Genomic DNA, 12,160 nt, shown 5'->3' with positions numbered 1-12,160 from the left:
ATTGTATACATATTTACATATAATATACACACACATGGGTGGGCACCTCCTCATCTTTTTTTGTCTGGGCTAAGTCTGGTCCAACCTGGAGGTTGGAGAATCTTTTTTATTTTTGTGTTAAAATTTTTTTAATGTTCATTTTTGAGAGAGAGAGAGAGAGAAAGAGAGAAAGTGTGCATGCGTGTGCAGGTGGGGGAGGGGCAGAGAGAGAAGGGGACACAGAATCCAACTCAGCTCCAGGCTCTGAGCCATCAGCACAGAGCCCGACTCGGGGCTGGAACTCACCAGCTGTGAGATCACGACCTGAGCCAAAGTCAGGCGCTTAACTGACTGAGCCACCCAGGCGCCCCTGGAGTTGGAGAATCTTAAGAAGACACTTTATGAGGGGCGCCTGGGTGGCGCAGTCGGTTAAGCGTCCGACTTCAGCCAGGTCACGATCTCGCGGTCCGTGAGTTCGAGCCCCGCGTCAGGCTCTGGGCTGATGGCTCGGAGCCTGGAGCCTGTTTCCGATTCTGTGTCTCCCTCTCTCTCTGCCCCTCCCCCGTTCATGCTCTGTCTCTCTCTGTCCCAAAAATAAATAAAAAACGTTGAAAAAAAATTAAAAAAAAAAAAAAGAAGACACTTTATGAGTACTCTTGGGAGTTTTTTGTTTGTTTGTTTCTTTTTTAAAGGGATTCTAAAATTTTACAGAAGATACCCATGGTCTGCTGTTTCAGACCTTCTGGGAGTAAATTGAAAGACAATGATTAGGGGCTTCCCAAATGCCTATACAGGTTCCAAAACTGCCTCAGTAGAAAACAGATGTCTTATCTTTTGTTTGTTTTTGGCTATTTCCCTGAGGCCAGACAGAGTGGGATTCTTTCTCTTATTCTCTAGGGCAAAGGAAAAAAAAAGGGGTTGGGACCAGGTTATACTCTTTTCTTCTTGGAAAACAAGGGTAGATGCAGAACCCTTGGGTTATGAATGGTTCTGGTGAATGTATTAACGAGGAAGCAGTGAGTCCTGGGTAGCAATGGCAGAAGGGAAGGCTGATGGCAGGTGTGGGAAAGCCAGCAGCCCAGAAAACTGCCAAGTTGTGGGAACTTCAACGGCTCGGGGCCTTGGGGAAGGCGATGGGTTTCATCAGATACAATGAGACCACTTCTATCCTGATTGCTTCTGTGAGCATGCGCGTGCACGCACACACGCGTGCACACACACACACACACACACACTTCCTGTCCTAAGAAGAGAGCACATCATCACATTATTCCTTTTCTGCAGGGTGTTACTACTGTTGTCAGTGTTGTTAAAATGCCCATTGCTACTGCTGGTCCTCACTGTCGTTAGGTCATCTTACTCCTCTGTCTCTCAGCCAACTGGCAACAGGATCACCTCCTTGGCAGCAATTTGAGTTTCTGTCAGGATGAATAGATGTCCTCTTTGGGAACATCCCAGGGGTGGGGGTAGGCGGGGGAGGAGGAGTCATGGCTACGTAGGACCCTGGCATGGGAGCCCCGTGAGCCTTGCCACCGCATCGCCCCCTCTGTTTAGCTGTGCTTTTCCGGCTTGGGGCGCGGGGGACCCTTCAGCCCTCGGAAACGACTTCTCCCATGTGGAAATGGCTTTATCTTCACCCACTGGACTTCAAAGAGAGAGAACAGCCAGTATCCCGGGAAGCTAATCGGATTTATTTGGTTCTATCTTTCCCCGGGGACAGGGCGTAAAGAAGATATTTATGTATCTACATCTCACTAGGCCTGGTTTAGCCATGGAGAGAGATGAGCTTTTAAAGCTGAAAGCCATACATACTCCTGTGCACACCCGCTTGCTAACAGCATGTCACAGCTTGATCCAGCCCAGGGAGGCAGAGATTTGGGGGGCCCCATCAGAGATCGACTGTGCTCTGAGCAGTGGGAAGGTCTGGCTCATAACCTTAAAAGAGCTCAAGAGACTGAATTTCAGTGCGACTGAAATTCAGCTTCCTCATCGATAAAATGGGGCCAGTCATACCCAACAACCCTCAACTGCATGAAAGAGGCATATGACCGTATGTTGTAGGGGCGCCTGGGTGGCTCAGTTGGTTAAATGTCCCACTTCGGCTCAGGTCATGATCTCACCATTCGTGAGTTCGAGCCCCACGTCGGGCTCTGTGCTGACAGCTCAGAGCCTGGAGCCTGCTTCAGATTCTGTGTCTCCCTCTCTCTCTGCCCTCCCCCGCTCATGCTTTCTCTCTCTCTCAAAAATAAACATTAAAAAGTTTTTAAAAATTAAAAAAAAAGAAAGTATGCTGTAAACAGCAATCAACTGGGTTAACACCATTAATACTACTGCTTATTTCTTGTGTGTGTGTGTGTGTGTGCGTGTGTGTGTGTATGTGTTGTATATGTAAATGCAGTATCAGAGGACTTCAACTTATCCAGGGTCAACTTGGGGACATACATTCTGAGTCATGGCGTCTGCATTTATCTGATGACCTTAAGACAATTGTTTAATTTATCTAAACCTCAGTTTATTAATCTGTAATAGAATCCATTTCATAGAGTAGGTTAAATGAGAATGTGTGTGTGTGTGTGTGTGTGTGTGTACATTTTTTTTTTTTAATTAGGTACTTTATTGTCAAGCCTAAGTGTGGACTTGGTCCCTCTGACCTCTGGAAACAGCAGGCAGATTGACCTCAACGTGCTGGCTGGCTGTGTGTCTAGAAGTGGGACAACTGACCCATCTTCCATGGGTAGTTTCTCCATCTGTGAAGGTGGATTTGCACCAGCTGCACACCCTGAACCCTCATGACCAAATAGCGCAAAGCCAAATCGGGATCCTGCCGGCAAGTGTGGCCATGGAGAGAGACAAGGAAGCTAACCGGCTCTGGTTTTCTGCAGAAAGCGTGCTGTACTCAGCTCTTTTGGATGCCTGAGTTCTCTGTAGCCTTGGGCAAAAAAACCCTAAATTTTTAGCATCTTGGTTACTACATATGTCAAATATGAATTATGGGACACCACAGGTCTGTTTCAAGAATCAATTGAGATGCTGTATGTCAGTGACTCTCAATCTTTAGACTTATTGGGGAGGGGGCCCAAGAAATTGAATTTCTAACAAGCACTCAGGTGCAGGATGCTGCTGCTGGTCCCCTGCGCTGACATAGACGTTTTGAGACCTCTTGTCACACGTGAGAGAGTTACAAACGTGTGTACATTAATGTTGCTCTCTAGATCAATGGAGCTAATTGGTTAGATATTGTTTCTAGGAAGTACACAGACAAAATTTTGATTTTTGGATTCACCGTTAGGGGGCTCTTACTGGAAGTATAAAAGAGATATTCTAGGGCTCTCAAAGAGGCAGTTCATGGATTTCCAGTCCCCAGAACAATCTAACGACGTCCGATTGGACTCTTAATACAGCAAGAAACACCGCCCCGCACCCCCCCAAGCTGAATACGTGCACCTTAGCCTTCCTCTGCATTTTCAGGAGTGGAATTCTCCAGAAGCAGAGCTTTGGACAGAAAAGAGTAGGGCCTGGGAGCTAGTTGTTGGGAAGGGATGTGTGAATGGCTGTGGCCAAGAGCCTCAGCAGTATTCGAGGCAGCTGAGGAAGTGGCCCTCACAAGCTTGCTGGGAATGCACACTGCTCGTCTTTCCTGAGTGAAGTTAGGAGCCGGCTGCAGACCAGGCTTCCATCACCGGGCCTCCAGACGGCCGATCCCAGGGCCCACGTCAGGGGCTGGCGCACATCAGCAGTAAGAGAATGGCAGCCCAGTCCCATCCCACTAAGCAGAGGTGGGAGGTGAGGAAGGGACAAAGGGCACCTCTTCCCCGGAAGCCACAGACATTCGGGAAAGTGAAACTGAAAGGTGGTGGGAAGTCTTTGGGTTCGCCCCCAGGGTTCTTTGAATATTAACTCACTCCTGAGTTGCCTGGTGGCAACCGCTTCTCTCAGGTCCAGCCTTCTGGAACGTCGGAGTCTCTCCCCCGTGGCTGAGAGGGAACCGTGTTCCAGTGACTTCTAAAGGGCATGAGGGAGGCCGGCATGTTTCCAATTAGCCTTCTGGCTTCCACACCCCGGCAGAGTTTATTTGTCCTGCTCCTTAAGCCATTCCCCCTGCCCTTATTCCAGCTGCAGGCCGCTTTCAGGCTTGGCTTTGGGTTTCTCTCAGCCCGAGGGGGAGCCCCTGGGAGACAATGAAGCAGCTGCTCTCTCTTGTCTAGACCTGCACTTCACTCTTTCTCTCTCTCTCTCTCTTTCTCTCTCTGTGTTTTGTGGTCTGCCTCGCCTTTTTTTTATTAAGGAACTCAGAAGCGTAGAAGCGGCCCACATGAAGCTCAGTTTCCGAGACCCTTTATCACCATCTCCGCACTGCCAGGCCTTTGCCTCTGAGCAGCCCCGGCTGTGGTTTCTGCCGTTCCTCGTCTGCCCCGCCTCCCTTCGCCATTCTTCGGCTGACTCCCAAGCTGGGGGACCACCCTCCACTCCGTACCCTCGGCCCTTGGGCCGTTTCCTCTGAATGAGAAGATTGGCCCGAAAGCAGTTCCATACTCTTGCAGAATCCCAGAGCTGGGATTAATTTCCAGTGTCCACTAAGACCAGATTAGTGCTTTCGGGTCAGATACATCAAAGCACACCAACTGGCTGCGGGGAGATCTTTTTCTGAAAGGTTTTCAGGGCACTAGATAACTGGTTCCAGCACGCTAGGGGCACCAGAGGATGGCCTGTCTTCAATACCACCTGTGGACACCCTCTATGTTTCTCTCTTTCAAGACCGGCAAATTCCATTTTTCCGGCTGAATAGAACACATATTATTTCAGACACTGAGCGGAATTCACGGCCATGGGTGTGTGTGTTTGAGAAACGGGTCAAGGCCTACTATTATTTAATTTGCTTAGCTTTTTGAGGTATAATTGACAAACAACATGGTAAGATATGTAAACGTATATGTCATGACGATCTGTGTACATTAAGGCTGACTTCTTATGTTTATTCAGAGAAGGAACTAGCACTGCGGTCAAGACTCGGAGACACATAAGACTCTATTTCTTGACATCTTGGACACGTAGATCCAAGGAACCCTTCCTATCAATGGCATTTGGGCAAAGCGGTCATTCCTTCCTTCCTTCTTTCACCCATGCATTCTGCAAACATTCCCTGAAGAAGACAGTGAGGATTTAAAGATTAGGTACAGCCCTTGCCTTCAAGGAGCTTCCAGTCTAGTGCAAGAGGGCCACGTGTATACAAAGAGTATAGTGGAGTATGAAAGTGCTACACTGTCCCTTATTGACATTTGCAGGTTTTCTAAACGGTGGAAGAAGAGGGGAATTGCACATGTATACACACCCGTGAGATTTGCACGAATACTAGGTCTTTGTAGTCATTCAAACCCAACCAGCTGTCAACGTCCAAGTCAACGTCAGCGAATAACTGGATGTGATATTCATGGAAAGACAGGCAATTTGATATTTCACTGTGTGAATAACAAAGGTAGGTCGGGCTCTAGGGATGGAACACTGCCTGTATGATAAACTGGGACTTTTAGCAAGGCCTGGTTCTTTCCACCAGCTGAATTTCCTTCTCTTTCTATAAGGCCACCCACCCAGTCATACATCAGAGTCAAAGAATCATTGAAATTTAGACTTGGAAGAGAGGTTGGCATGAAAGAATGGTTGAGAGTGAATGTTCTATTGAACTGGACTATGTCTGCAGCCAAGCAAAGGGCTTAGACTCAAAGAATAAATGCCATTCACTGCACTCTTCTGGACAATGGAGTCTGGTTGGTCGGATATGTCCCCTTAGCTTTCAGTCTCAACCCTCAGTTCCCCTCAAGCCTTTGAATGTAAAGAATCTTAAGAGTCTAGAAGATACAGCCTATTTCTCTGCCTCTGGGGTATTTTCTGCCACTTTTTTTTTTTTTTTGAGTTTTATAATAACGTGGTTTTCTAACATGTAGAACCTCCAGGAAGAAGACCAAGATGGGTCAGGGCAAGGAGATGGCCAAGCCATTGGACTGCCCATCTGAAAAGGGAGGGCCACTCAGCTTTACTGGGAACATCACATGCCAAAGCGAGCCTTGCTTACCTCTGAAATGTTGATCCGGCCCTCCTGGAAGGAGCAGGTGGTGGGGTCATGAGTGCAGAGGTTCCGGTACTTGCACCAATGACAGCGGAAGGCGCTGTTGACACAAGACAGGCACCTGCAAGGATGGAGAAAGTAAGGGGCAAAGAGCAGGGATCAGACAGGGAAGGTAAGGGTGCCAGGTAGCCCATGGGTCATGATGGAAGGCTGTTCTCCTAGTCTCTCTCTCAGGAGGGTTGATTTGTGGGGGCATCCTCCAGCACTGAGAACTGTGCATTCTCCTTTGAAGACGTTCATAGGAGCAGAAAATTGGAAGGAAAAAAGGAATCCAAAGTGGAAATAACGTAACTTATGAAGCAATGATGTGCTAGAACTGGCCTGCATTAGCTCATGACAGCTGGTTATTTACATTTTCAGGAATTTTGCAAGTGGGTTGGCATCATGTTAGCAGCTTGAAACCAGCCATGGGCAGAGTATTTACACCGTAGACATTGGAAAATGCTGCATACTGGGTCCCCCCCACCCCCCGATTGCTAGCAGTGGAACATTTATCAGCCTACCACCACTTACAAGAGAACAGCTTATAATACAGAAAAGCACCGGGATAGAAACTGGGCAGATAGGATTCCAGTGTTGCCACTGCCACTGGGGTCACCTTGAGTAAGTCACTTCACTTTATGCACTGGAATTTCTTCATCCATCTATCAAAACTTTCCTGTCTGCTCCACAGGGCTGTTTAGCATCAAACAAGATAATGTGTAGGAAATGGTTTTGAAAGGTACAATGTTAAATGTGAGCGTTATTTTCAAATGCGTAAATTACCTGTGATTTTAAGCTCTTAAGTCACTTTCGAGTGTTAACAACTAGTTCAGTCACCTGTGTTTCTGGGCTTTGGGGGAGTTGACGATATTCAGTGGTAATTTTGTACCACTCTCCAAGTAGCCAGGCATAGGTGTGTGGCCATATGTGTGTGGTTGATCAATTTCTTGCCAGGGTGAGCGCTTCTTTCGTCTGGTTTCTCCTGAGGCTGTGTGTATTATGCTGGCTGTGTGTGACCCGCCCATTACAAGGGAGTTGGGTTTTGTAGGGGTCTTCCTGCTCCTTGTCAGCTCCCCTGGTCTAGCCTTCCACAACTAGACCAACCTGGAAAGGACACCGCTGGGTCTGCAATCTGGCGCCACCTGGTGGGTGCTCTCTTTAGATTTGGGCCGATGGGTGTCTATCCAGGGTGTGACTGGCTAATATGCCACCCTATTGTGGGTGCATTAGCCCAATGACACCTCATCTTCTCCATGCCGATCAGTTTCATCCCCTTCTGGAAATGCCCAAAGTTATTTTGTTTCTGAGCTTAGGCCAGATTGGCCGGTTCTTGCTAACGTGCTATGCTTCAGCAAGTAAATAATGAAAATGGACAGAGAATGATGAGAGGGGTTGCAGGCTCTTCTACTTGTGATTTTGTGATCCTTGCTGTAGCACTTATCCCCTGGGGGCCTTAGTTTACCATATTAAAAGCAGAGGGTTGAACTTGATTCTGGGACTTTTTGCTACGAATGCCAGGAGCAGAGAAGGGTAAGACACATAGTGTTTGGGGTAAAATGGAATCTTTGCTGTCCAGGAGATCTGCTTTTTTCTTTTTCTTTCTTTTCTTTTCTTTTTTTTTTTTTTTTTGGCTAAAACTTGCCGCCTATGACTGCATTTCTGTTGCCATAGCAATACAAAGTGGTGACATCACAGCAAACAGCCATGGAAATGAGGGTGCTTCTCACAAACAATGAATTCCATCACCGCTGTGTTGGAGTTTGAGAAGGCGGTTGGGAGTTTCTTTCTCCAAGATGCTTGCATTTCCCCTCCAAACTGGGTTAGCTGGGATTGGGACGCAGTGGTCAGTGGGCGACTGTTCTTCAGCTTCAATACTTACTGCCCTGCACCCCCCACCCCCCCAGGCCATTTTTACCACTTGTCCTGTTGATCTCGGCACAGCTATTGACTTGTCCCGATGGGGCTCAGCTGTGTCTCCTTCCTTAACTACTGCAGGGACCCTAAAACTCCAAGTAGATGATTCTCATCATCAAAATCAAGATCAGAGGAGGGGAGAGACTAAGGAGGACTGGCTCATTTGTCTATGTTAATGGCTAATGATCCCTTTTGGGCTTAGCCGCAAACAGGCCCTCTTCCCACGTGGACTGCTGAACTCCTCATGTCCACTGCCGGGACCCCACAGACTTGACACCTTGGAGTTACATAGACCTCAGGTTGTTCCTGTTCTGGGGAATGGAAAAGAGGGTCCATGGAATATTCCCAATTATTGCTCTACTTGGTATGGAATTGTTGCTTGATCTCTCTCTTTGTGGAATGGCCATGGTCACTGGTCCAGTGGCCTTTACGTGGCCCTATTATAGAGACCTGTTTCCCTCTTTTTAAATTAAGTAGCATACAAGTTCCCAGTTTGTATGGAAGGAGCCTCAGTTTTTCTTCCAGAGAAGATTGTTAGAAGCTAAATATGGGTCTTTCTTCCTGCACAGCTGCAGAATCTCATACCTTGTGGGCATCCACCACTGGAGATAGCTGGTGAGGTCAGCTGGGCTCTATCAAGCCCTTCTGGAGGCTGCCGGTTTGGTCTGGTTACCCTCTCCTCTTTAAAAAGTTGAAGGCTAGGGGTGCCTGGGTGGCTCAGTTGGTTAAGCGTCTGACTTTGGCTCAGGTCATGATCTCACAGTCCATGAGTTCGAGCCCCGCGTCAGGCTTCCGTGCCGACAGCTCAGGGCCTGGAGCCTGCTTCAGATTCTGTGTCCCCCTCTTTCTCTCTGCACCTCCCCACCCTCGCACTCGATCTCTCTCTCAAAAAATAAGTAAACATTAAAACAATTTAAAAATTTGAAGGCTGGATTTGGACCACAGTGGAGTTAAAGTCTCCTCTCCCCTCCCAGCCTGGGGTCATTACATCACATCCTTCTCTAGGGGTAGCTGTGTGCGTAGCTGCCTCTTAATGAGTCCCTCTCGACTTGGTCGTGGAGGATGTGTCTAAACTCCATCCACTGTCCATCTCCGCGCTCAAAGCTACCACCCGCTGGTCTGAAATAGAGAAATTTTCTTACGATCCTTGGGCCATGACCACTGCCTTTCTCTTCACACTTTGTTCTTACTGTCCTGGCTTGAGAACTGGGGGAAGGGTGGTTGGGGAGCCAGGCATGGGGGTCTGCATGAGATCAGAGGCCGTGGAGAGTGAATGCCATTCCATTGACTCTCACTGAATGAGGCAGACAGAACTGAGGGCCTGGGGGGAGACTGGGAGGTGAATACAACCCGGTTCCAGCTTGGAGAAACGCCACACCCACAGCCAGGCCCAGAGTGAGACTCCCGGTAAGTACTTACAGTTGGTGGGCGCTGCAGTTGTAGAACTTGAACTCAGTGCTGACAAACATCTTCCCTGTCTCCTTGGATCTCAGCTGCAGCTCTAGCCCAAACCAGTCTGGGGGGGGGGGGCGGGGAGAAAGGAGAAGGTAGCAATCTGGGGGCCCAGTGGAGAATCTGGGTATAATCCATTAAGCCACTGCAGGGCTCTCTTGGGGCACGACGCTGCCTGAGTTGTCTTTGGTCCCAAAAGAGTCCCTTTGGTCCTGCTGAGACACCCATCACGGAGGCCCAGACTGCCCCACACCCCCTCTTAGGGAAAACAGAATGAATCCGATCCCACAGAACCCCTTGCTTTTGCTGAGGCATGTTCAGTTACTGAAAGCCTTTCAGAAATATTAGGCCAGAGCCCCTCAAGCCCCCAGTGCCATGGGGAGAACCCCGCTGAAAATCACTGGCTGCAGCCCTCGGAGGGAAGTCTGGAAACACTCTCGGCTCACTGTGCAGACTTAGCCCAAATGGGAGCAGGGGATTTCCTTCTTCCGGAATTTCACTTCGGGGCATGACAAGCAGCTTTCAAACTCAAACGAGTTATATCATAAGCCCGTATTAGGGTCTGCAATATGAAGACGAGGTCAGGCAACTTTTGTGCTGGTACTCACCACCCCCCATCCCCTGTGCCCTGTACTCTTGGCCGTTCTGGTAAGGGCAGTCCCTGGCATGTGACTCTCATGGCACACGCTTCTTACCTTGATCCAGAGGGATGACAGGGACATCCTTGGGCCCCGGTGAGATGCAGATGACCTGGCTCCCAGACACCTGTCCGTCCACCTCTGTCAGGTTCCCAAAGGCACAGGAGATGCCCGCAGACAGGTCTGGAGCATCACTCACAACCAGGCTGAGCTGTGGGAGGAGCAAAGAGGCCGAGGATCAAAGAGATGATGCCGCAGGAAGAGACCCAGGGGCTCAGGAGACCTGGCCCTGCCGTGGCCGGGTGCTCACTAATCTCCCCAGACCTCATCTGTTAAGGCAAGACACTGGTCCAGGTGATCTTCCGGCTTTGACACGGAACAGTTACAGCAGCCCTGCCAGCAGTCAATGGTCTTTATTAACATCATTATTAGTTTATTTTTCAATCTTGCCCCGCATCAGAAAGGACTGAGTGAGGGGCACTGGAGGGAAAGTTACCACAGTCCATCTCGGACCCTCATCATTCTGACATGAAACTGTGAAACTGGAAAGCAGGTCATGAGCTGAGCCCTTTACAAACAAGTCTTAACACTGGTTTACCAATCTGGAGGTTTACCACGTTGGGGGAGGACAGCCTAGCTGTTATTCAGGGGCTGCTTATCAGGTCGGTGGGGGTCCTAGGAGCTTCTGCTTCTCTGTACCCCCCTACCCTGGGTGCTCTGCTCATGGACAGTAAGGCAGTGGCTCCACAGGGAGCTGTGGGGGTCAGAGAAAGCAAGGGACTCAGACACCAGCCTCTCGGAGGATGTCTGCTGCTGTCTACGGGTTCCAATGATCTAGGCCAGCACCTCCCAGCCTTTGCAAGTTTGAGTGCCCTCCTCGGAAGGGTAACAATTCCTCAGACTGCCAGAAATGAGTTTGTTCTCAATGACCACAATAGAACATCTAAGCGGTATTTGAAACAACAGGTAAAGGATCTGAAGACCGGCTTCCTCTAGCAACAGGGAGTGGCCACAAGGGTTCATGGGGACAATACCCCGCCACCCCCGCGGTGGCCTCCAAGTTGGGAGCCACTAGGTAGGTCTCCCTTTGTCTTCCTACCAACACCTGGCTGCATTTATTTGCAGTGGTTTCTTAGCACAATGAGTGTCACCTAGCCTCTCCAGGCATTTGTTTGCTGCTGAATCGCTGCCCCAGTTTCGTTTCCATGGGGCCAGAGACTTAGGTACAAACTCCCCTATTTGTTCCCTCAGCTCCATGGGAGCCAAAACCTCCTGGTGGGGATGAATGAACAGAAATCTCGGAAGGTTCATTAACTAATTAACATCCGTAAACGCTCATAAAAGCTTCAGAAGGAAATGATCGTGCAGGGCCTGAGGACATGAAATATTTTGGGTTGTACCTCGACAGGTGGTTAAGGGCTATTTTATTCTCTTTAATATTCTCTTTAAGTGCATACTGGGCTGTGAATTAAGTCTCAGTCTCTTTGTCTCTGTCTCTCCTCTCCCTCTCTCTCTCTCTCTCTCACACACACACACACACACACAATTCTAAGGTCTCTGTGAAAAATGGTAGGTGGAGGAAGGTAAATACAGCCTACAGTGAAGAAAAATGCGTTATTTCGTATCGGGTTGCACCATATCGTAGCTGTTTGTTACTAAATGCAACATCTAGATTTACAAAACAGATCAACGGGTGATGAGTTTGCAGGGAGTGTGGAGAGGGGCTGTGCCCTTTACATTAAGAGTTATCATAGGGTTTCTTCAAACACAACATTTCCTTGGAGCCTTTAAAGTGTGCTCCAGTCACCGACACACGTGCAAGTGTTAAAGGAACACACGCACACACGGAAAGGCGCTCTGTGCCTGTCCCCTCCACGAGCTCCCTAGGTAGGACGAGTTACTTACCAGGCGGCTGTGTTCAGACACTGAGATGCTGCTGGGATGCACCTCGAGGCTCATGCACTGGCTGATGCTGGCGGCAAATCGATTCGGTTCCCAGGCCCGCTGGCACTTGTCCCTGCGGGAGCACCTGCCGTACACACAGATTCACAAGAGGTCAGGCCACGGAGACCCA

At 49.0% G+C, this 12,160-nt stretch overlaps 1 protein-coding gene across 1 annotated transcript in view; it reads right to left on the bottom strand.

The window, feature by feature from the left end:
• PLXNA2 (plexin A2) overlaps positions 1–12,160 on the bottom strand; it is a 113,278-nt gene that overhangs the window by 59,077 nt on the left and 42,041 nt on the right. Inside the window, exons 3-6 of the mRNA XM_049634232.1 lie at positions 11,992–12,115; positions 10,144–10,297; positions 9,416–9,512; positions 6,047–6,161 (exon numbers count right to left, since the gene is read on the bottom strand). Of these exons, the coding sequence (XP_049490189.1) occupies positions 6,047–6,161; positions 9,416–9,512; positions 10,144–10,297; positions 11,992–12,115 (490 nt within the window). The remainder of the gene's footprint in view (positions 1–6,046; positions 6,162–9,415; positions 9,513–10,143; positions 10,298–11,991; positions 12,116–12,160) is intronic.

Source organism: Panthera uncia, chromosome F1 (assembly GCF_023721935.1).
Source record: "Panthera uncia isolate 11264 chromosome F1, Puncia_PCG_1.0, whole genome shotgun sequence".
NCBI classification, from domain to species: Eukaryota; Metazoa; Chordata; class Mammalia; order Carnivora; family Felidae; genus Panthera; species Panthera uncia.
Note: the sequence above shows the minus strand (reverse complement) of the source record. Positions and strands in the feature narration are given on the sequence as shown.